At 33.4% G+C, this 27,326-nt stretch overlaps 1 protein-coding gene across 1 annotated transcript in view; it reads left to right on the forward strand.

Moving 5' to 3' along the window:
- LOC113230152 (tyrosine-protein kinase Dnt) overlaps positions 1–27,326 on the forward strand; it is a 122,692-nt gene that overhangs the window by 44,518 nt on the left and 50,848 nt on the right. Inside the window, exon 2 of the mRNA XM_026463942.1 lies at positions 23,803–23,930. Within this exon, the coding sequence (XP_026319727.1) occupies positions 23,803–23,930 (128 nt within the window). The remainder of the gene's footprint in view (positions 1–23,802; positions 23,931–27,326) is intronic.

The following is a 27,326-nucleotide window of genomic DNA, read 5'->3' on the forward strand; positions in this document are numbered from 1 at the left end:
GGAGTATATTACAACAATAGAACACAAAATTTATATTCCATAAAATCTTTTTACTGAACTACTCGATAAACATTTTTCACTTACCCAAGCTTATTTCCACACCATAATAATAAACGCATTTCATAATTTTTGTGGGAAGTCGGACAACCGCTTCTAGGGTTACCACACATCCGGTATTAGTTTGACGCGGGTAATTGTCACCTTTCGATTTTTGCATTTATGGGTTTCGTCATGCGTATTGAAAGGCATTGTCTATTGCAAAAACAAGCCACCACAGATTAGAAAAGCTTTGTAGACTCGAGTTATTTCGATGTTTTTTTAAAGTAAATTAGAAAATTTACTAGCCAATAAGTACCAGAGCAGCGAAATTCACTCCGTGGTATACTTCCCAGGAGACCCAGACAACTACCAATTACGAAAAATTGGGCCATCTAGTTCTTTCGACTATCAGTACGCGAAGTTACGATTTCTTTCCACCCCTTCAATAGTTAAACAAAGAATACATTCTTTTTTTAGATAATTCACTCTCTTGCCACGTTACAGCCAGACTTGATACTACCTCTGCTCGAATTCAAATTTTTCTCGTACTAATATGGTTTATTTTACTTGAGTCGAGCGACAGGGACACAGGCTTTATTTCAGAATGTATTTTTTACAAAGGACATTAAAGCCATTTCAAAAGTGTATGGTATACTATACGCATCGAGTATATAACCAGAAATAGAGACGAAATAAGGGCCATATATTCATAGTAACACATTAGCGATACAGCTCTTATAAATATCAACTCTCGTTTGCACTGAAATATAGACAGGCCAACTACTGACCTGTGTGTACGTCTCCGTATAGACCAAAAAATATTCTGTATTTATTGTAATAAAGATAATATCTCCAACAATGCCGTGCTGTTCTATTCGGTGGTGTGGGAAAAACAGCAAAACATCTAATTACAAAACAAACGGAATCACATTTCATCGGTAATTAAATATTAAATGCGTAATTTTGCAATTTTCTTCCATTATAGCAAATCTCAAGTTAACTGGTCGATTTGAAGTGAAACCTTTCTGAATGTCTTGAGATAATTCACTTGCTTTTGGAAATCAGAAAAAGGGTCCATTATCTCCGGACTATACCTATCTGAATGCTTACCCACTAGATTACAAAAATCAAATAAAGGAGCTTTAGATTTGTTTCAGATTTATTTAGTTGTTGCATATTTTCATACACTATTGTTTATTCTTGTTACTTTTAACCGGACGTTTTTAAAGATTTAGGTGGCGCGATGATGCATGTAAGATGACGGCCCGACATAGAGGTCAGGCTTTTTAGTATGTGTATAAATCTACCTATAGTTTTGAATTTTAGTAGCAGTAGAGCTCCGTGTGTAAGCGTTTGTCCAAACTGCCGCCAAGCAGTAATGTGAGCATTACTGCGTTCCGGTTTTGAAAGGTAAAGGTGCTGGTGAAATTATAATAATAATAACGCACACACTCAACATAGCCCCGCACTAGGGAAACCCTGTGTCGCGGGTGCCATGGACACACCTAGATAACCACAAATTACACCCAAACTCACGAGAGCAATAAATGTAGGCCATACAAATGTTTCTCTCGGCCCCGGAATCGAACGTGGGACCTCTGCGTGGCAGCCTGGCATGGTAACCGTTCGGCCACGGAGGCAGTGCCTCTCAGATCTTTGCGGCTTGAAGCTCTGAGCTGCACTGCAACTGTTCATACCGTTACTTGGTAGCATATTTTTTTTTTTGCAAAATGAAAACCAAACTACATACTCCTAAAATCCTAATATTTTGTACTCACCAATAACAGTTTTAATTATGACTTTTAAATACTTAAAAATTAAAAAACAATATATTTTTCATGTTGGCAACCCTAATTGCATCGGTAAGTTCGTACCGAAAGAAATGAAACGAAAGTATATTAATATTTCATGGAAATTCACCGCTATTACGATAAGAAGTGTCTGTCTACTTCGACTAACTTGTAATGAGTCATCCATTACTTTTGATTGCTAGATGTTAAGTGAAAAAGTTTGTTTTTTCAAATTGATCGATAGGCTGTTAGCTGTTCAAACTAGTTCAGTGAAAGAATAGAGGTTTTTTTTTTAATATGAAAATCGAAGTTTTCGTCGCGCAAGATGTGTTTACACTCATTACAAGTAACAAGTATTTATATATCATTACATTACAAGTAAGTTATCAAAACGGCTCGGCTCTGCAGTGTACGCGATTAAAAAAATAAGGAAACTTTCAGACGTCGAAACCGCTAGATTGGTTTACTTCAGCTACTTTCACAGTCTAATGACATACGGCATTTTGCTTTGGGGTAATGCCGCCGATATCAATAGAATCTTTGTCCTGCAGAAACGTGCAGTTAGGGCAATTTACAATCTGGGCCCCAAAGTATCTTTGAGAGATAAGTTTAAGGAAATTAACATTCTTACACTAGCCTCACAGAACATTTATGAAAATGTAATTTATGTTAAAAGGAATAGTAATTTATTTATGAAAAATAGTGACAAACATAACATTAATACGAGGAATAGAAATAAACTAGCTTTTCTTGATAGTCGTCTTCACAAAGTCAAAAAATCATTTAAGGGGCAATGTATACGCTTCTATAACAAGATTCCGGTTTATATACAAAATTTGCCTTTCACGAGGTTTAAAACTATAGTGAAACAAAAACTTTATACTAAAGGTTATTATACAACTTCTGCGTACTTGGATGACAAAAATCCGTGGTAGTAAGCCGTTTAGCTCATGGAGGTAGTCTCGATCTCTGATGTTTCAAATAAAAAAAAATATTGTAAATGTTATTTACAAAGAGCAACCCCTAGAGTTTCTTGCTCATTCTTCTCAGGGGAATCTGCCTTACGAATGAGCGGTAGAGTTTAACTATTGTGACGATTTCAAGTGTAATAATGCTTACCTATGAAATAAAGATTATTTTGAATTTGAATCATATATCGTGTTTGGGTCATTTTAATAGAGCTCTGTCACACCAGTTTGAACGTTGGGAAATATTATTATACTAACCTTGTGTGTATTATAATGACCTCGGTAGTATAACGGTTTTTCCTCACTTTCAAAAATAGGTGGAGATTTTCAATTCGACTGTATTTTTATTTTGTGTCTATGTGACACGATTACAAAGCGATTTCGGTGATTTCTTTATTTATTTTTTATTGGAAAGCGGTTACGTCAGTAGTGGTTCCATTTAAGTTTGAAGAAAATGTTCGACCTGTAAAGGCGTTTGCGCAGTACGTCCGATTCGTATCTGGGGGGCTACTTCCGATCTCCGTCCGACATCCGTTCTTCGACTGTATGTTTTTTTTGTATGTACGTTACTTTACGTTACGTTACTTTACTTTACTTTTTTTATATGTACGTTAGGGTGGAAAATAGTGGTGGATGACTTTTGTGGTCGGTTTTTTTAACACTCTGTATTCCATGACCAGTAAACATTCAAGAAGAATACGACATTAAAAACACAAATCGAGTTCTTAGGTATTCTCAATTGGCAATGAAACTATTTTATCGGTTCTAAATCGTGGTGCTACTCATTAATAAGCATTATTTTACTTGTAATTTATTTTTAATTCATCAGTTTAGTTTAGTGAAAATAATTAATAATGTTTATTTATTTATTTATTTATTTATTTGGCAAACCAACAGAATTACATATCATACTTATTCTAAAGATTACATTTTGCATTGTTCTAATATGTATTCCAATTATAGGTAAGCTCATTTTAAACCAAATGCTGACAGAAAAATAGGTACAAAAAAGGTATAAATATTTAAGCAATTTTACATTATAATTGAAATATATTAAAAAATAATAATAATTAAATCTATATAATTAATAAAACTAAAACAATAAATATTATAACATTAATATTAATAATAATAATAATAATAAATGCAATTCAATAATTTTACAGGCATTTAACAAATTTAATTTCAATTTAATTACATATTTGATTGTGATGAATTCGCCACTTTACGACGAATGTTATAATTATTAATACAAAGATGAATATCGATTCGAACCAACGTCTCAAGCAAACCGTGCTAGATGCTATGCCAACTAATCCAGCCGGATCGAAAGATTTTTTTTAAGTGTTCGATCTTTGTATTAATAATTGTAACAAACTAGTGTAGTCATTTCACAAAAAATAATTGAATATCGTGATAGTGAGACGTACTAATATTCAATAAACTTAACTATAATAATAATAAAAGGGCAATAAATTTAATATTTTATACATTTTAATATAATATAATTTGATACAATTTAAAGTTTGGATAATCATAACATACAAAGAAAAAAAAATATTTATTAATTTTAATTTTCAATTAGTATATTTGTGACGTCCACTGTGTTCCGTGCCGCACGAATCATCGCCGAATCCACTGAAAATCAGCGTCGTACCACACTTTCAGTGAGACGGCAATAGCTGAGTGGATGACGGATTCAGTGGCTGCACAGCACACATCCTGTCTCCTTTATCTTTCTTTCATCTATTTTTTATGTTTTTGTTTTGTTTGTAAATTGTATGTGTGCTGTGCTTTACATTGAATAAATAATTTCTATTCTATTCTATTCTAATGTTGTTTAAATAAAATACGTTACAAAAAAATTTAATAACCATTGTACTCGTAACCATAGTGAATAATTGTAACTTTTTCACTGAAAAAAAATCCACCCCAAAAGTTTGCTTGTCGGTTTTTTCCGATTTCCATGTGATCACCTCATCAGATTCTGACTTCTTGGTGACAATGGGACTGTTACGGACTCCTTTGTACGTTTTATATTTCTTTTTTCTGATTGTCACGGTGATGGTGGTTTGTTGATTACATGTATTGTGTCAAGAGAGAAGTCGACTTTTATTAGCGCAAAACATTTTTTAGTTTTTGATAGCCGAAACGAACCCGGAACAGCATCATCGGCATCAGAGACCACCTCGAGAACCCTTACAAACAAAAAATAATTTTCAAAATCGGTCCACTATTGAGAGAGAAATTTGTGTGTGCACTGACATGCCTGTTATATTTGAGGATTTTCCTCAATTTCCTTGGAAACTCTCATCATATTCTGACTTGGTGACAATGGGACCACCACGAGAGTGCACCTTTTCAAACAAAAAAAGAATTTTTTAAATCCGTCCACAATTGACGGAGAAATCGGAAAACATTTATAAAATATACAGACAGCCGAACGTGTAACCTCCTCCTCTTTTTGAAGTTGGTTAAAAATAGGGTGGTTTGCATCAATATTTGATATAATCAGTTGAAGACTTTACCATCTCAGTCAGCCTTTAGTTAATGCTATTAACTTAAATACCTTATTTTTAATTTACCAAAGAACACAGAAACGCCGGATTGTTTAAAAATAATTATACCTACGTGAAAAAAAAATAGTTTCATTTCGAATATAAAAAGATTTTAAAAGGAAAAAGCTACCTTGTTCTTTCCATGAAACGACCTTCCACTACAATCGCGAGTCCCATCTATGTAGAGCGAAAAAACCTTAAAAAGGCCGGTAGCATTCAACCGTGGTGAAATGAAGACTCAATTACGAGATAACGATGCTGAACTCAGTAGGACTATCAAAGGGATTTTTCAGCAGAGGCGATAATTAAAAAACATAAATTTTAACGAGCACGATTGTCAGTTCAATTAATGAGAAGTTTGTCGTGAAAAATATTTCGCGAAAATTTATTGCAGCATGTATTCGTTCGATAAGTTTTAAACATTCAATTGGAACACAATTATAAATAATCTTTATGTCACGGGTAAGCGAATTACACTTGTAATCGTCACATTAAACATTATTACTTATTCATCATCATCAACTCAGTTTTTATTTACCACTGCTGGGCACGGCTCTAGGCGAAGATTTAGGCCATAGTCCGCCACGCCGGCCCAATGTGGGTTGGAGTCTTTACAAGTTTTCCGAGGGTAGTGAACTTTTTTCGACCTGCATGTTTCCTCACGTGTTTGTATGTTTTCCTTTCAAATTTCATAACTAACTCACTCACTAATCCATAGTGAGTGCGGCTCGGATTCGAACCCACGACTTCTGCTTGAAAGGCAGTAGGTCAAACCATTAGGCTACCACGGCTTTATTATTCATTCGAAAGACTCCCTTGAGAAGATCGAGTGAGAAACTCTAGGGGGATACTCTTTGTAAATAAATATTTGAATACATTTCTCATTTACAACACTAGTTTTAAATACGATAACCTAGAAGCGCTAAACGGGCCACTACCATGGATTTTTTGTCATGCAAGTACGCAGAAGCTGTATGATTTAAAAATGTAAACTTGTATTTTATGAAGCATTAAACCACAAACAGTGACTTAATACATCGTACCTAGAACTCTGTTATTTTTTTTTTTTTTTTTTATTGTAAGTAGTTTGTATTTTAGAGAACATTACTATGTCGTCGGCGAAAGCGCCATTTCGAAAAATTTTTCAGAGCATGTTGTAGGATTTAAATACTGTTTTAAAATATTTATGTCCGATTTTAAAATTCAATTTTGGTCTTAATTAAGTTTTAAAATTGAATTTAAAACAGGATGTAAAACATATTTTTGAACAGTCGTTTAATCTTAAAACGTGCTCCTCTGAAAAAAATTCAAAATGGCGCTGTCGCCCTTTCTACAAAACACCGACGATATATCGATAAGTAATGGAATATGTCTTTCACAATACAATAACAGAAATAAATAAAGAACCCAAGAAATGGATGCTAGTAACAGAAGAATTACCTGTTTCTATGGCCATAATAAAATATCAACACAAAAAATCATAATGGGATAATTTAAATGACGACTTTAATATAATATAATAATATAAAAAATATGTTTATTTCTCACCACAAAATACAACACAATATAAATCTTAGTTAGGTACGTTACAGAGCATATTGTGGTATCTGGTATTTCACCTGTGTTACGTAGTCACCAGGCCCCATCCCTTGAATAATGAGATTTAATTACTAAGTAATAATGAGTGAGTTAATTAAATTTGTTAAAATAAGTAAAATAAACCATAAAAATAAAAACTAAAACATGAAAACTAAGGCTAGACAGTACTTATTATTAGCGTGAGAAGTATGTCGTTGCGAAGTGTGTGTGTGTTTGTGTGTGTGTGAGTGTGTGTGTGTGTGTTTGCGTGTGTTGTGGGTGTGGTGTTTGAATATGTGCCTATATAATGTGTATGTAAATATATTTAAAAACAATAATAAAATAATAATAATGTGAACCAAACTGCAAAACTTAATTTACAATTTATATTAAGCATTCGGATGAAGCATAGCCTCCGTGTCCTCATAGCAAAGGTTAAGCAACCCGTTTACAAGCATCTTCCGACACTTACATTTATTCAGTTCATAAATTTTCAGCCTATCTTGGAGCTTATCATAAAGATAGCGTCCAAGGAAACAGAAGAACCTATGACTAAAATCAGTTTTGAGATGTATGCCAGTAGCGACTAGATGATTTCGCCTCGTGGAGGCGCTATTGTAAGGTGTAATTGAATGTTGCACTAACACAGTGTGGCATTTTGTGGCATTTATAAAAAATAGTTTATTTGAAACATTAAGTACATTGACGCATCTTCTTCCGTTGCTCTTGAGGTGACATTCGAACAAAAGTGAATAGTTAGAACTATATGTACAGTTTGGTAGGACTATGTTCAGCTTAAAAAATTTTACCACTTTTTTAAATTCTAAAATAAATAAAAATTAATGAAATGAGCTCCTGATTGTTCGTTAATAAGATTCAATTAAACTTATCACAAAAATTTGTACTTTAACAATTTTTGTGATAAGCGTAGATCCGAAATGGATAATGAATTCGAAAAGAATTTTGAACTATTTTTCTTGCCTATTTCGTATATATACAACATTTGGACTAAAGTACTTGTTTTAATATTCTTCATTGCACCAAGTAAATACAACAGAAATAAAAATAATAAAATAGATTAACAGAAAGTGAGCAAATGTGGATTTCTATCTATAAGAGATCTCGACCAGCTAACCCAGGGTAGTGAGAGCTAAGGTTATATGCGGGTAATAGCATGCAAGGGAGAATGAGAAAGAAATATAATAAACTATATAAATAACACCCATATGTATATAGTGTAATATATACACGTATAAATATATACAAATAGGTACACATATATATCATAAATAAGTAAGTAAAAAAACAATAAGATGATTAGAGTTCATCAAGAAAGTGCGCTTTCAACTTTTTTTTGAAAGAAGCGCTAGACGGGCTGGATACGGAAAGAGAGTCTGCTCCACAACAGCGCTGCACAAGAAGAAAAGGAGTTAAAAAGAAATTTATTTTACGGCTAGAACGAATGAGTTTTACTACAATTTGTAACATAATACATGGTATGAATATCAACCGGAATCTTATTATAGAAGCGTATAAATTGGCCTTTAAATTAGTTAGCGACTTAGTGGAAACGACTATCAACAGCCAGTTTTTTTTTCATCGTGTCAATACTGTTTGTCTTAAAAAAAAAGCAACTTGGAGATAGTAAAAACAAACTAATGAAATTCAAATTAATATGTCGATACCTTGAATGAACACTACGCCAACTAATATTATGCTCCCCGAATTTTGTTAAAAAAAAAAACAGAAAACAAAATAAAAACAGAAACGACCAAAACATTAAGTTGGCGCAGTGTTTATTGGTATAATCGATATGGACGATCGAATAAAAAAATACATAGTAGCTTTATTATACCAAAGGTACGATGTCATTGCGTAAAACCAAAAATAAACAAAAAAAAGAGAGGCAACCAATCTCCCCACGGACTAACCGCTCTTATACTAAACTACTTTTTAAAGTACCTAGTCCGTTTCAGCACCGAAATCGCATGTGTACCAACATTGAAATGTTGCCAACAAGACAGAATAGTTTTCGAGCATATTTTTCACGAGGAACTTCTATTTATGGTAAATCGAACGCCAGCTGTATTTTGCAACTAGGCCAAAAGTTTACGTATTTGTTTGTTTTTGCTGCAGAATTTGCCTTTTATGAAATAGAAAATAGAATAGAATATAAACATTTATTTCATATTTTTGATAAAATTACAAGCACATGGGACTTTTCAATATTGTTATTGTTATTATATTATTATTATCATTACTTCGCATTAATGACTTGTTAATATACTTATTAAATTATGTTCGGTCTCTTATTATTTTGTATTTGATGTAAGTTTTTAATTGTAATTGTATTTTTACCAACACAATCTATTTTGTTAAGGAAATAAATGAATAAATAAAAAAGGAAATGAATGAAAGAATTTTCGAATAAAAAAAACAAATGAATTAAGAATTTGCAATGTTATGTTAAATGTAATAAAGAATTTAATTGAATTTAACGTATGTGGTGACTGTCGCAGTGGCAGTGCAACTGTCGCTTACTACCAGGCGCACGATTTGTTCGACCACTCGCGTGATATCATAAAAAAAGAAAGAACCACTCATACTAGAAACCATTTAGATAAATTCATTTCCTAAATTGGTCATACTGGAAATCTAAACCGCGACTTTCTCAAACCTTTGGGCCACGAGATCTTTATTTTTACAAATTTGAACTCTAAAATCTCTATAAACCTACTGCTCTTAATAAATATTTTATTTAAAAAAAATTGGGAGAAATGGGGTTAAATACCTGTTTTACATCAAAATTGAAAAGTAACTCTTTTTAATAACTTATTTCCACGAGTTCACCTTTGCCCATAATTTCCTCACTTAATTCCTTGTAATTGACCTTGCTGAGACAATTAATTACGCATTTTTCAATTTATATTCTTTTAATTTACAGCAATTTAAAACGAAAACAACATAAATTCAAATCAGCTTTATTTCATAGGTAAGCACATTGCACTAGAAATTGTCATTTTGATTAAACTCTACTGCTCATTCTTAAGGCAGATTCCCCTAAGAAAAATGAGCAAGAAACTGTAGGAGTTGCTGCTTTGTAAATATACATTTAAATACATTTACCATTTACTATATTTATTTGAAACATCTTACTTAGACCGAGACTGCCTGCTAGAGCTAAACCGGTCTCCATCACGGATTCTTGTCTTCCAAGTACGCAGAAAACTTTAAAAAATTATTCTCTATTTTTATAACAAAAATTCCATTAAACAATAGTCGGTTTTACAACTCATACATTTAATAATATCGGCTTCATTTAACATACAAAATCGTATAAATCACAAAAACACATAATTAAAATTAAATAAAATGACAAAATAACTATTGTCTTAGTATGACACAAAATAAATAGCACGTGTGAAAAGGGTATATGAATCAACATCAGAGGATCGTCAATCATCGTTATGGAATATAACAAAATACTGCTAATAATAATATTAGTGCCACACAACCACACCAATTGCCTAGTCTTCTTTTCTATTGCTTACAGTGTTTGTTGTGGCCACAGACGTCATCTAGTTCTTAATTTAGTCTATTACGTAATTAGGTTTCGTGATAATTATACCTCATTAACTTTAGTTACAGAGCAATAAAGATTCAGGCCGTGTAATATTACTTACCACATATATTCAAATGCGAAAAAGTGTTGTGGCTAAAATAGGAAAAAAAATATCACAGTTTTGTGACGTGATAATACACATCTCTATTGTCTGGACTCTAATAAAATTCGCCAATGCATCCATTTCCATGAGACATAAAATTTGTTTTTCTTTTTTTTTCATTCCTTCGTTCATTCATTCATTCGTTCATTCATTTATTCATTTCCACCATATGTTATAAAAGGTCATACTTGGCCTTACTTAATAATATATTCGTGTGTTCATGGACCCTGTTAAGGAAATGCAAGGTTTAACAATTTGAGAGACAAACAAATGATTACTTACTTTTATTACAATAAGGTAGTAATTTTGTTGAAGTTGACAATCCTACGTGCCTGAAACCTCACCAGTATTCGTACTTTTTTTAGTAATGCTCACATCCCTACTTGGCGACAAAGAAAGGTATGGTCGCAGTAATATGCCAGTTTGCTGTTATCTCGAATTCTCTCTTACCAACTACTCGTAGTTGGAAAGGTTAGTACTTCTACGACTTTTCATATTCACGAGGAAAAGTGCTGAATTTCACACTAAAAACCAGCATACGTTTTCATAACTAAGAAGCATATTTTACGGTCCGAAACGTTTAGCTTTTTATATTTTTTATCGCGCTAAGGTCTTAAGAATACCCCAATAGTGCAGACGAAAAGTATATACTAAACGAAATTTATGCCGCCTTTCCGAAGTTTTGTTATCGCTTCCATAAATTCGAGTTTGTTCTCGGCCTTATTTCAAACTGGCGAAAATTTGCTTCCTCTCACTTATTTGGCAATTTCTTGTTATTTCATAAAATTGAAAGTGACTTGCAAGTAACGTTTTGATGTTGACTTCGGAATTTTTGGACGTTATTTTAAATAAACTGCCCAACTTTTGATGATTGACGAGCTACTCTGATGATAATCTGTTTTAAAACACCAAACATTTATGTAACGTGACCTGGAAAGAAAGACATTATTGTATACAAATATGCTTACGTGCATGTTTTACATTAATTGTTCCGTGTAATTTATTATGTACGTAAGTGTGTAATTTAAACTTATTCTTAATGGGTGTATTATAAATACAGGGTAGTTTTATATTTTATTTATTTCTTTTTATTGAAAATAAGATCAACGTCGCGTGTATTCGTTTTTGTAACGTTTTGGGTGTTCTGGTTCCACGGTCACGGTTGACTGAGATGGTAAACTGTAATTAGGTTATACTGTTTTTCTATAAAAGTTATTAATTTAAATCCTTGATTTTTCATTTACCATAGAACATTTCAATTTACGCTACGTACTTTTTTGCAATATATTTTCACGACGTATTTAATTTGACTGTGGTTTAAACTCTGAGCGTTAGATAAGAAGGTCTCGGGTTCGATAATGAATTTCCTAGTTAGAGACCGGGTGATTGGTGTAGTTGTGTGACACTGATATTATTATTAGTAGTGTTTTGTTAGATTACATGATAATGATTGACGACCCTTGATGTTGACTCATATACTCCTTTCACATGTGCTATTTATTTTGAGTCATATTTAGACAATCGTTATTTTGTTTCTTTTTTCTATTTTGTGGTGTCTTTTGTGAATTATTCGATTTTGCATGTTAAATGAAGCGGATATGGTTAAGTGTATGATTTTTGAAGTCGACTACTGTTTAGTGACATTCTTATTATAAAAATTAAGTATTTTTTTGTATAATTAATAAGAGTGTAATTTAATTGCCAGGAAACGTCCTGGGAGCTGTACAGTAGTCAACTTAGCAGGTATCATGTAAACATTTCATTCATTCATTCATTTCATTCGTTCATTTTATTTTCTTTTTATTCTGTAACTTTTGACTAATAGTAGAATAGATAACCTGTAAGTGTACTAACAAAATGAACTGTAAAATTGTCTGCAATAAATTATTTTCATTTTTTAATTATTTTTTATTTTAATTTTAATGAATATTGCGCGTTTATCGCGTTTCCCATTATTGTTTGCTGGGTTTTACATAAACTGCATAATTGTACTCATAAATAGCTATACTAATTTATTCAAAAGCGCACACCCAAAGCCTTGAAAGAGAACACACGAAAACACTCGAAATTATTTGTCGCTCGCGTGATCGCCACCAGCCCCGGAGACAATAAATAAACTTTATCGCCATTTTAATAAATGTGCGAGGAACTTTCTTAGAATAAATAAGCCTGGCGAGGTAATAAACGCTTTATCTGTAAGGAGTTCCGACGGGAAGGACTTTATGATGTCTCTTATGAATACGCATACAATTCTTATATATTCATTGTGAGTTACGTAAGTAATTTATTTTCATTATAGTGTTAACAGGTGTTTTATGAGGACTTTTATATAATAGAAATAAGAATAGTTGCCACGTTGAGGCTACAGACGCTGATTCGTGTCCAGTCCGATCGATATCATTTTTCTTTGCCTTTGTTTAGATCTTTGTGTAAATAATATTATCAAACTAGTGCAGTGTTTTCACCAAAAAATTAATCAATATCATAATACTAATAACATGATGATATTCAATAAAAATTATATATTGTACAGTAAGTATTTATTTACATAATATGCGTCAAATTAATACCCTTATATTTCACGTGTGACACGACACAAGTAATTTGCAAATTATTACAAATTGAAAAAAAAATGCATTGCATGCAAATGCACAATGTTTTACATTCTTTTCCATTTTAACAGTCAAATGGCAAATAATATTTAGAATTTAGAATATTGTGTCGATCTGGTCTCCGTATCTATAAATCTTTTCCAGTATGATGGGCCGAAAAAATTCCGCTAGTTATTCTGTGTTATTTGGTCAAGGTAATAAGTCGATTTATTACGAAGGTTAGCCTCGTGTCGTGTCGACGCGCGACTCCGTGTTTGCGTAACACAAATTTGTACCTTAATATTGAGAAAATAGCGATGAATATGCTATAGGCGAAAAACATGACGCGTCGCGACGCTTCGACTCTAGTGTGAGTTGAGCCTAATACGCTGACATGACGGGTGTAATTAAATTAATTCCTTGGTAATTTATTCTCTTTTACCTTTTTTAAAATAACTAACTGACGGGACGGACAAGTCGCTTGATATGTAATAAGTAATAATAATGCACACACTCAACATAGCCCGCACTAGGGAAACCCCGTATCGCGGGTACCATGGACACACACATAGACAACCACCAATTACACCCACACTCACGAGAGAAATAAATGTAGGTCATACAAACATTTCTCCCGGCCCGGAAATCGAACTTGGGATCTCTGCTTGGCAGTCCGGCATGGTAAACGTTGGGCCGCGAAGGCAGTTGATATACAAGAACAGTTGCAGTACCACTCAGAGCTTTAAATCACAAAGATCTGAGGGGCGCTGCCACTGCGCCCGACACCCTGTGATATAAGTTAACAGAAATAGGTAAGGTAACAGTATTTCCCTGGATAAACTCTGGTGAACGAGGAGCTCTACTGTTTTGTTTTGTTTATCTGTATGATGTCATCTAATTACACTGTCAGTGGCCGCATTAAGATATTCCCTCGTGCAGGTGTGTGGGCACGAAGGGCATACCAGCAAGAGCTGCGTGGACTGCTTTGGGACGTCGCGGTGATATTAGGTTTACGCATCTCGTACTTCACTTAACATTCGATATGTAAATGGCGGTTTCATCTCTACCCGGCCTATGAAGATTGACCTCTTTTGTAAAAAATAACCAAAAAAGCTTTAAGACACTCTGCAGCGTTCAGCTATTTTTAGTGTCTCATGCCAGTCAAACGTCTTCAGGGAAATCGCCTTAAACTTTTCAATTCATATTTCAAAGGACGTGTCAGGGCGGCGGATAATGTCACGGTCCGAGAACCGATCCTGAATAATAATGATTTGTGATAGAAACGATCGTGGCCTATTGGGAGAAGGATAAATGGTGGAAAAAATCCCCTTGTTGGATAAATATTAGGTGAAACGTGAAACTTTTATTTTCGAGCGCTATGTTCATGTTAGGAATATCGCAGATTGTCTGACAAACCAGCTTATGTTGGACTATAACTTCTCCTTACGAGAACTATGTTTAAAACTTGGACGTGTAGGTTGATACGTTCGGGCGATAGGGGCGTTCTAGTGCTGACTATATTATGATGTCATAAAAGCGAAGACAAACGATCGGGCAGTTTCCCTGCTACATAGTTATTACGGCCGCCTTTGCTTATCTCTTTGCTTATGACTACTCTGACTCTTCGTATGCTTTAATCCATAACCAGAATTTACTCAAATTGCAAATACTTTGTACACTTCGATCTAGAACTCATGCGCTTCTAATATAAAACAGTATCATCAAGCGGACGCGGTGCTGATGGAATCCAACCCTTAAAATCCTGTGCTGTAATTACACTGACTTTCCATACTCTTAGCAGAGCTATTTTGTAGTAGAAACGCGAAGTATCGATCCTGGCAAGACTGCTATCTGATAAACCTACCATAGATAAATAATTGATATTATTTAGTTCATCGTGTATATTTTTGATAATGATGGACTATGTATCGTCATGCTATGCAAGGATCTCCTTTATGGAGTGAGTTTAAGCCACTGTCTAGTACGCTGGCTCAGTGCGGATTGAGGACTTCACACGTTTTCCAACGGTTGTGAACCCTTTTCCACATGCCAGGTTTCATCCCAATGTTCTCCTCGTATCGTTGGCGAGATATGTTGTTATTTTATATTCCTTAATTTACGTAATTCATAACTAAGCGTGAAACACGGAGAACGGTTGCGGGGCGATGGACGACAACACACCACGAACGGGACCCGACCTGAGCCCGTCCCGCACCCACGCGTGGTGTGTTGTCGTCCATATAAGTACACAGAATTACATCCGCCGTGCACCCGAGCTGACTCGCGTCCGACCCGCACCCGCTGTCAATATGTTTCACGCTTTGTAGTGATAGCTACATACTGCCACATGGATTCGAAACATCGACCTATCAATTAAGAAGCAACCATTCTCTGACTGGGTTGCTACTGCCTGATGCTTTTTGAGAAAATCTAACTTAAGTTTTGCTATGTACCAATGGCGAAGAATCTATGTAACACATTTCTCATAGGTTTGCATTTGAAATCTATTCTCTAACTTATTATACCAAACGAAAACTAGGATGATCTCTGTGACACTTCATTTGACGTTCGAAAAGGAATGAGGTAAAGTCGATAGATTTTAGTGGATTTGACTTTTTAAGCAAAAGTACTCTCTTATAGTTTTGTTTTTCTGACGTATTCTGAATGATGTATAGGTGCGTGAACTGTTTTCTATTAGGTATATTGCAGGCATAAAACACACGCTTTTTCTTCTCTTTCTAGCCGTTCTCAACCATATCGGTGTAGGCGTTCTTCAGTAAAACATACACACACACTATAATAAAAAACACTAAAACACACTACAATTTAAGTGCAATTTCAATAGATATTTTAGTAAATTTCAAAAATTATTATCATAATTATCATCCATTTTCAGGTATGAAAAAAGTATTAATAATGACATATTAATTTATTGCCTACGATTAAAACTCACTTTAAGAATGAATTCTCGCAACATACATTTAATCATTAAATTAACGGAATGTTTTATCGATATACCCCATCTCTAGCAAATGCAGTGTGATGAAGTAACCTTTGCAGGTTGTAAAAATTATTGAATTAAAAAAAAAACGCTAATTTCTTACAAATAAACATTGATTTGTTGTTATTTTTACGTTAATTAAATGTGTTTACTTCAATGAAGATTATTCATTTAAAGGCGAGGCTTATAAAAATATTTTATGAAATACGTAAATTAGTGTACGTTGTTACAAGGTTATTGTGCACATTGAACTGTCACAGGAATCATTCTAGATTGTTTTTAGTATAATAGGTACTAAAATATCGAATGCATTGACGTATTTACTGCGTATCTCCTATATCGGCCTATCGTCTTCAAACATCCTCCATTCACTCATTTAAACGCTATGAAATGGAGGGAATCTGTTGCATAGAAAAAAAATAATGAAAAATTGTTGAAAATAATCCTGTAAAAGAGGAGCTTATTAAAGACAATAGAGAACCGAAGAGGAAAGATGTTTAGATATCTAGTACGTCACAAAAGTTTTCTTAGAAGTATTATTAAATGAAAATTGAAGGAAAGAGAGGCAGAAAAACTGTGAGACGAAGCTATTTATATCAGATAAGGGAAAACTTAGCGTCGTGTCGTATAAGGTACTCAAAGTTAGGGCGCGGAACAGACAAAAGCCTACCGTCGACAGTATATACAGATTGCCTTTTTTTATTCGTACACGTTATTGTATACGTATACTGTGGCATGAAATTACAAAAGCTAATTACAATTTTCATTACTTACCGTCCAAATGTCCACTACATTAGCAATTTTTACGAGCACTTCCTTACTAAGAATAATATGAGACCCCGAAACATGGACATAAATATCATCCGCGGTAACGCTCCAATTTCCACGTTTAATGAACCATTACACGGCAAACTGCCGAACGATATGAGCATTGATATTAGGAGTTTGAAGATAGGCTTCTTGTAATAAAAAATCAAATTTACTTCACATGGAAAGGGTACTATAAAATAAAGATTTATAATTAATAATAAAACAAATATTCAAACAGATATTCTAATTCCACAGCCAGTGATTGTCAAAACACCTAAGAATTAACAAATCTCACTCTGAGTATAATAAAACCACGTTATATATAATAAGACAAAATTCCTTTTATCACATGAAAATAAGAATAAACCATTAGTTGTTAGTATAAATATTAGTTAATGTTATAAAAATTGAAAATATTATTATTAGTAGTAATTGTTACAATTTCTCTTGTTTAATATTATTCCTCTTAATTTAGTTTAATTTTTATTTATGTTTTCCAAAAATAAAGCGCTATAACTCTATGGGATGACTATAGCCACCTACGTATAAACCCGTTAAAGGGATTGCAGTAGGTAAGTTAGATTTAAAAATAAACGTAAATAATTTTGCTTTGGAATATAAATGAAAAAAAAAATAACACGTCATAAAATAATACTAACTAAAAATTTAAATAAAGAATAGAATACTAGAATCTTTAAACCTCTCTCCTGAAACAATGTCAGTTTGCAGATGTGGCCTTATTACATCAAGACTACGTATATAGTCATAAAAATATATAGAAATATAAAGATAAGGAAAACGACAATTAAAATATTTTAGTTTTTTTAGTCACGTAGTTTTGATTGTTTTAAATATTTATTGTTTTAAAATTTTAACGTATAATTTTCAAGATAACGTCGAAAAAAGTAACTTCTTTGTTAACATTTTTCGTTAATAACAATAGTAGCATATTTACCTAACGTTAAAACAAGCAATTAAAATTTTAAACACATCAAATAGAACTGTTATATATATATAGCAGTAATCTCATATAATTTTCGATACTATGAATTAACGCCATTAATTTAGCGTGAAACTAGGTAAACAGAAAACCAATAAAAGTAAATTAAAGCGAACGGAGGAAGCAGAAAACACATATCAGGAACGTAGCAAACGAAAATAAGTCAGTATTCTCTACTGGCCTCTTAATACGTATTAATGTATATTAAACGTACTTTGAAAACCCGTAAATACGTAGTTAACGTAGTACAAAATTCCCTACAGGTGACAAAAAGTTAACGGAGCTCAAAAAGCTTAACCTCTGTATAACGAAAGTTGAAAACCTGATCGCTGCTACTGGTGGCTTTGAAATTCGATAAGAGTCATGTCTATAATAACTAATTAAATCAAATAAAAACGACACCATTTTGTCCATAATTTGGACCATTTGGGGTAACTACAGAGGCGGATGGAATTTTCACAGCGTTTTAAAGTTAATGCGATTAGATTATGGAATCGGAAGCTTCTGAAAGGAACATTTCCTTGAGATATCCTAAGTAGGGGATTTCCTCATTTACGTGGCAAACTGGGTTCTTTATTAAGATTGTGCCAACTTTTTATCTTGTAGGTTTTATTTAGTATTTTATTGAACGGGAATAAAATACCAAGAAAAACGTAGGAATATTTACAGGTAATGTCGGTGTGAACCGCATGTCTGCCTAATTACCTTATGAGACGTGCGACTTGATAAAACTACTAATTCGTTTTAATCTTTATTGTAAGTATTGCTTGCTAAATAAGGTAATGTTTATGAAATGTAATAATGTGTCAAACAATCAGTGTTGACGCATCTTGCTGGTTCGAGGAAGGAAATAACGTGATGCCCAATTTACAATGCCGGGCATTAATGATGTGGGAATGGGCTCTATTTCTTTGGCGGGAGATGGGATGGTGGAAATGTGACGGTGGCACCAGTTCAAAAAGGTCCTCTGAGCACTTTCCTTAATAAAGACTGCAGAACACACATAGAAACCACCTTACTTTGTTTGAATCCGAATAAATACTTCATTTCCAGCTTAGAAATGCTTGTAGGCTAGTTGTTTATATAACTAACAATGTATCTTTAAACAAAACCAACGCCCTTTATCTTGTATTCCAAGAACTATTACCTATTCAAAAACATACGAGTGGGTGTTAGATGACGCGTGGGCAGATACTGACTATATTCTGTATAAGGTTTCGAGATGATATCATCCTTTTGTTTACAAAACCTTTTGTTAGTTGGCAGACCTTTGAACTGTATACTGTAACTTAAGGTCATTCGCTGAACAGTATTCTCTAAGTATTAAACTTTTCGTCGCCCTTGCCGAAGGTGAGGACAAAAATCTTGGATTTGTTTGTATCATTACCATTCTGATACGACGATGATGAGATCCAGTATGTCTTCAGTCCGCGAGAGCAGCTAATAATTTCTTCGATGCAAGTGCCCAGCACATTTTAGAGGTGCAAGTATAGATGTACTTGCACCTCCAAAATAATCGTAATAAATCTCGGTAGGTAGAAGGCTTCTGGCATCTTACAAGTAGTCACAATGTTATGTATACGTAGGTGTAAATATAATAAATATACAACAATAAAACATATCTTGGAAATATTTTATTTTCGGATCGAAATCTTGCTTTCTTGCTCAGAATTTGAATGTCATGTAGTAAAACATCGTAATATTCAATCAACTTGGTATTGCAATTAGTGATGTCCTAATTGTTATTAATTTAAATTACCTATTTTTAATTTACCAAAGAACACCGAAAAAAGGTTTGTTTCAAAAAACAAAAATACACGCTTTTTTACAATACCAAGTAACAGGACGAACATGTCATGCGCCTGGCGGTAAGTGACATGCCTATACATAACAGTTACAGTGCCACTAGAGCTGTTAATCGCAAAGATCTTCTGAGCATTGCCACTGTGCCCGTTACTCTGAGACATAAGTTGACGAGTCCCATATGTCTGTAATTTCACCATTATTCTTACCCTTACAAACCGGAACGCAGTAATGCTCACATTACTGCTTAGCGGTGTACTAATGGTGCAGAGAATCTCATAATTATAACTTATGTTAGATTGCGGCATGCACCACAGGGTCAGCTAACCTTTTCGAAGAACTAGGCAACGCTCTTCAACTTGCTGACCCATCCATATGCAAAATATGCGTTATAAGACGCATATTTATACATATACATTGTAGTGTGTCCCACACTAGTTATTAATCGTTCTAGAAACGCAGTCTATGCCACTGTTTTCTAATCAATAAATAAACTCAACCACGTACATCTAACTACAAACAGAATTCTAAATTATTGCAATTGCTTCCTGTACTCCTTTGTTCTTCATTCTGTAATAAGAGACTTAATGACAATACGTGAGGGGCCTGCAGGCAATGCCTTTGTATTAATTACAAAACGACACCGCTTTGTACCGCGTTATTCTGGTTCTAACCGGATACATGCACTTCTGTGAAGTTAAAGATTTGCGGTGCAAGTAATTTACTATAGAAACGTTTATATATTCGTAGTAAGTATTTTTTGGTGTGGTTATTAAAAATTCTTTGTTAATTGATGTTTTGCCTAGCTTTATTCGTATACCTATTTAAATTAGTTTTGAATAATATTTTTAGACATAGTTATGTACTTATGTGCATTAGTAATTAGTTATGGTATTTATTTGACCTACATTTTGCGGCCTTTAAACACGGTCGAGTTTCAAGGCGAGTAAACTCGCGCTAGCCAAGTTATGGGGTGTATAAAAATAGTCAAAAAACTACACTCCGTCCAAACATTTATTTCAATTTTTGACATATTCAGGCCTCCGAAGTTCCGTAATTATTGACATTCAATCATAGACAAAAAATGTAACATATCCTGGACTCTTTTATTTTTTAATTTTAGTGAAGCGACGTGCTCTTTAGCTCCGATATTTATCGAGCATAATCTATTGGACTATGTAATGAAGATTATTGAAGTTGATAAATTTTGATACCTGTCTAATAAATTGTAATGTAATGAAATAAATTATACATAATTATAATAAATTCTTATTGTTTATTATAATGAATCGTCGGATTCTTTTCCGTATGTACGGAATCCTCACTTGAATCCTCATTAACATTAATTCTTGAGTACACAAATTGTCTAACGTAACATCACAATGCCAATCAGACAATATCTTCTTTTTGGAACCCGCCCATATTCACGAATAAAACTTCTTCATACATAAAATCGATTGTGATAAAAAATCGAATTGGATACGCATTGGGACATTACTAATTGATTAGAATTCGAGCTGTCAATAGTTAAATACTTAAATGGTTGGACGGAGTATATGTGTGCATATTTAGCACGGGATCTGGATCCAAAGGGGATTTGAAAAACAGCAGAGATCCACTCATTCTATGTTGCTGTCCACGCAACACTGATGATGACGACGAATTTCACAATGCGGGAGGCAAAATCTTTCTTTACTTAATAATAGAATTGATGATGTTTTTCATCATTGGTCTTGTTTTTGAAATTCTTTTCGTTATGGGAAAGGCAAAGGTTTGGTGTTTTACTAGTTTTAGGGAAGTAGTTATACATCAAGTTCATTAAGCCTCGTTTTCGACGTTTCATCATACCCGAGTGGAGTCAATTTAAGGTATAGCGTTCCAATTCCGGGTAAAGTTCTAGACACATGTGCGTCGAATCCGATTAGTTTGTTAATTCCGATTTAATCCATTTTAAAAGATTTTTTATTATAGAACAAATATAATTGAATGTAAATTTCAGTGTTCTTAAAAAGCTCTTGAGTATTACGCGGACTCTTTTTATTACTAATGGCTTTACCTACGCATTTAGCCAATCAAAAATTAAGGGAAATAGCAATTACTGATTATGGAAAAGGTACGGAATTTTAATGAAATAGGACGTCGTAGGTTGAGTAGGTAGTAACTATTAAGGTATGTATCGGCATGCATATTATTTTTGATATATTAGGACAGTATATTACATACATCTTTGTTACATAAATACAATAAACTTTACACAAAACTCGATCGTGCAACCTTCAGCTCTTTAAGTCCTTTAACCCAACTTTTTAATGTAAAATTTTAAATTTATATTATAATCAAGAAAAAAATATTGTACATTTTCCAACCAAAACAGAGACATCTATCTCTCTCCGCAAACACGTTTGTCAAAGTAGGTGTAAACGTAGGGATGCGTTAACACCCTAAGTAGCTGTAGGGCAGCAAGAGCACGGGGTAAGGTTGTGGAAAAGCGGGGGTAGACGAGGGGTAGTGATTCATCAATTGTGCAAAGTGCCACTTCATATTCCGTCTGTCTGTTCGCTTTGCCGCCTCAAAATGAAAGCGGATTGGGTGATACGCCATTTTATGTTCTGGATTTTATATTTTGAAGATTTTGATTATGAAGAAATTTGGTTTAGGATTTATTTTTTATTTATTGAGGCCATATATTGTTCTTATTGATATTTATAAGACGTTAAATTATTCCACATCCCCAATTTAGGCTAAAAATAAACGTTCAATCGTTCCGCTTGATGTAAATATCGAAAAATATCATGACATATTTATTTACTATAAGTACTTTAAAACTATCATCATTTTATATTAATAAAATGTGGAGACTATACCTGCCAACATCACAATGCTTGCCTCCCTAATTTCTTTTTGTATAGAGCAAAAAAGTACATTTAAATGCACTCTAACTTCTTTCTCGCTAAGCAAATAGAGTTAGTTGGATAATTTGACACTGCACCCCACGGGAATCGAACCTGGGTCCTGCACAGGGGTGCAATCGTCCGCAATGCGACATTAGAATAATAAGATTTTTTTTGTATGCATCTGAAATATTGATGAAGACATTAATGCTTTTTTGGTGAATGTTATTTAGTTATAGTGTATTGAAATGTTAATGCGAAATTGTATAAAATATTTAAGGGGTCATTATTGTAACTTTATATAAAACGTAAATACTGCCTCTTTTTGAATTAAGGTTAAATTGATAGTTCTTCTTAAAATTCAGAATTCAAATCTCTCATCTTTATTTCATAATTACGCAAATTACACTTGAAATTGCTCATTCGTAAGGCGGAGTCCCCTGAGAAGAATGAGCAAGAACCGCTGGTGGTCGCTCTTTGTAAATATACATTTGAATACATACATTTACAATATTTATTTCAAACATCTTTGATTGAGACTACCTGCAAGAGCTAAACGGGTTCTTGTTATCCAAACACGCAGAAGCTGTATAATAAACTTATAGTATAAAGTTTTTGTTGCACTATAATTTTAAACCTCGTAAATGGCAAATTTTGAATATCAACCGGAATCTTATTATGGAAGCTTATACATAGTCTCTTAAATGAATTTATCACTTTGTGAAGACGAATGTCAAGAATAGCTAGTTCATTTTTATACCTCGTGCTAATGTTATGTCTGTCACTATTTTCAAATAACAAAAATACAATTCTTCTTAACACAAGTAACATGTTCGTAAAAGTACTGTAACGGTAGTATAAAAATGTTAATCTATTTAATCTTATCTCTCAAAAACGCTCTAGGGCACAGAATTACCCTGACCGCAGGTTTCTTTTCATATCGGCGGCATTACCCCAAAGCAAAAAGTATTACAACACACACATTAACACAGCTTTAGCTTTAAGAAAGTCTTTCAAGGTGTAGAAAAAAGGTTTTTGTTTGTTTCAGGTTTAAATGCAGAGCTGTACTACGTGCGCGATGGCGTGGTAAACAATTACGCAACGGGGTTCATAGTACCTGTGCCGGCGCATATTGCTGATTTGGAGTTTATGTGGCAGTCTCTAGGAAGAAAACCGGTAGATAATTATATGTTTACTTATATCAAACTCAAACTCAGATAATCTTTCTTTCATAGGTAAGCAAATAACGGGTGTTAACGGGCTGAGATAATGATGATGGTGAAGCAAATAACACTTGAAATTGTCATATTGAAAATGAAGCTATTTCTTCGGATCTAAATAGTCTATGTTGATTTTTGGCTCTTTGCAGGTCCCATGGTCACGGGTGACTGAGATAGTAAAATAATCAACTGATTATGTCTAATATTAGTGCAAACTACATTGTTTTTTACTATTTTTATAAAAGTCCTTAATTAAATACCTGAACAGCGTACGGTTAGGTATTAATGTGGTGGTAGTGCTTGTCTGACAATGGAGTGTGTGGTGTTGTATGCAGCAAATACCAACGGCCTGCTGTGCATGAAATAATGGTAAAGTTAAGATAAAAATATAAAGTACCCTATTAACCCTAACGGTGAGACCTCAAGAGTCGTTCCAATGAATTTATCTAATCCTAACGGTATGTAGCCTAACCTAACCATAAATATATAGACGGAGCAATTTAAATGCAAGATATGAACGGGAAGTCTGTCACCATGAGACAGAGATTTCTCATAAATGGCGCTACGACTAAAAATCGTTGAAAAACCAAATACAAAGACACGACGCAAGCACGTTAAAAAAATTCGTGAGGGCCGCTGGGTCGTTCCGTGGCTTAGTTGGTATAGCGTCTGGCACGGTAAGCTAGAAGACGTCGTCGGTTCGAATTCAGCCGGATCGAAGGAATTTTTTCTGAGTGTTCGATCTTTGTATTAATAATTACAAGAAATTAGTGGAGTAATTTCACATACAAAATAATTGAATAACAATTCAATACAAATTTAAAACTTTTGTGACAATAGTGAAAAATAGGGTGGTTTGTAGTAATATTAAACATAACGCGTTGATGACTTTACCATCTCAGTCACCCGTAACCATTGTGAATATAGTTATGTACTCGATGCCGTGACCACGGGACTTGTAAAGGGTCCGAAACGTTAGTTTGTTTGAAAAAACAAATATACGAGATTGAGATCCGTAAAAATAGTTTCATTTCCTATGTCGATACCTCCAATGAACACTACGCCATCTTTATTTTTTGGTCGTCTTCTGTTATTTTTGTAAACAGCCATATTTATTTGCCTTAGTAAATAAATATGGCTGTTTAATATAAATATAATCTTAGTTGTGCTCCCCGAATTCTGTGAAAAAAAGAAACAAGAACAAAAAAAAACGAATTTTGTAAAAAAAAAGAAACAAAAAACAAAATAAAAATAGAACAGGTCCAAAAATTAAGTTGGCTTAGTGTTCATTGGAGGTATCTATGTGTAACAATTGCGAAAACCTAAGAACTCGATGTGGTCACATTGATTAAACTCTACTGCTCATTCGTAAGGCAGATTGCCTTGAGAAGAATGAGCAAGAAACTGTAGGGGTTGCTCTTTGTAAATAAACATTTGTACACATTTACAAATTTTTACAATGTTCAGACATCATAGATCGACACAATCTGCAAGTGCGAAACGGGTCACTGTCACGGATATTTTCTTCAATTGAATGTGTGTGAATGACAAATTTTAAATATCAATCGGAATCTTATCATTGCCCTTAAATAAATTTGTCACTTTGTAAAGACGACTGTCAAGAACAGACAGACAAAGTTTTATTTCTCGTATAAATATTACGTCTATACATGTATTCCATAACATTCCATACGAACTATAATATTTTACTTTGGAAGAAAAAAGTACTCGTGAATGCTATAAGTCCGGACTGAAGGGTATGCCCGATTTTATTGAAAATTGCACCCAGAGACGTACGGACTAAAACCTCTTCCCCATAAATTACTTTCAACAGACAAGAGGTCCCTACCTTTTTTATTTTCATACCTTTTTTTTGTTAACAATTTCGTGCTTTCATATACAAAAAACTGACTTCAAAATTTAAATTACTTTGTTTGTCATAGTATACAAAAAAGAAACACAAATAAAAATTTATTTTTCATTTAAAATTTATTTTCTTTCCTAAATGGATCTATTTATTACTCCTCTACAGAGGACTGTGGAGTACATAACGCTTAAGTTTACTAAAAAATAATAACAATTAACTTTTTTATAAAAAAAACCGACCTCAAAAGTTCGTGGAATTATATCTATTTGCTAAGTTGTATTAAAATCGGTTACCGGAAAGTGCGTGGAACTGGATTCATCCCCGAGTTTGCTAATTTTAGAGGTGGAATATTTTCAAATTAAAATTGGACCAATATTGAGGCACTTTCTTTCCAACAAAAAAACAATCATCAAAATCGGTTCACAAATACCGGAGTAATTGCGTAACAAAAATGCAGTCGAATTGATAGTCTCTTCCTTTTTTGAAGTCGGTTAAAAATGAACGACATTTGTTTCCTCAAAAGACACCGAAAGTACAAAAATAGTCACACTATTATAGTACAAAACGAAACTAAGTGATTTGGACAAAAAGGCTAGACTGATGTTCACTCTTCACCTAAGTAGGTGTTCGCTTGCTGCACCAAATCCGTGAACCAAATGTACCACCAAATATATCTACATTATACAGTAGGTTCAATGCTAAAGGGCGGTCTTTGTAAAAAGTTTCGTTTGTTGTTTGATTTTGAATTCATTGTAATAAATAATATTACACAAATATTATATCAATAAAAAATCAAATGTAATATTTAATATGTCATTTTTATCTAAAAAATGTAGTATGCTCTGCAACACAACGTAGGTATTTTCAAACCTAAATAGAGAAGCATTTTGTTTCATTTATTTGTAGTTAGTTTTCACTTAATAATTTCAAATATGTAAACTTAAATGGTATATTGATTCGACATTACAAAAGGCCTAATTACAAAAGGTTCCGTTAAATAACGATAATTTGGGAGCAGAGAAGAGTTAATACAAGCCGGGGTTTAACCTAAATACAAAAACATTTTATGCTATTTATTTGTGTATTTTTCATTTATACTTTTATTTATATGTATGTGTATGTACTTTCAAATTTGAGTACTTACGCGGTATATTTACTCGTCGTTATAAAAGGCCTATAATTACAAAAGGTTCCGTTAAATTAGGATAATTTGGGAATAAAGGAGAGTTAATACGGGCACTGGATTCAGTAAATCTGTCTAAAACCTCACAACGCGTTTGGCGACAAGTGGAAGCGTATGTTGACACTTTTAATACAAAATATTTTCAATGAAATCTCTTTCAAAAAAGGTGAAAAACAGATCGAGCGTTTTCCAGACAAAATTATCGCACAGTTTTGGGAATTCCCATAGCTACAGTATCGTATCCAGTTTCTACATTACACAATGGACATAATGTTTATTATGCTACGGTTACAACAATTTAA

Source organism: Hyposmocoma kahamanoa, unplaced genomic scaffold, assembly GCF_003589595.1.
Source record: "Hyposmocoma kahamanoa isolate Upper Pololo Valley unplaced genomic scaffold, ASM358959v1 63, whole genome shotgun sequence".
NCBI classification, from domain to species: Eukaryota; Metazoa; Arthropoda; class Insecta; order Lepidoptera; family Cosmopterigidae; genus Hyposmocoma; species Hyposmocoma kahamanoa.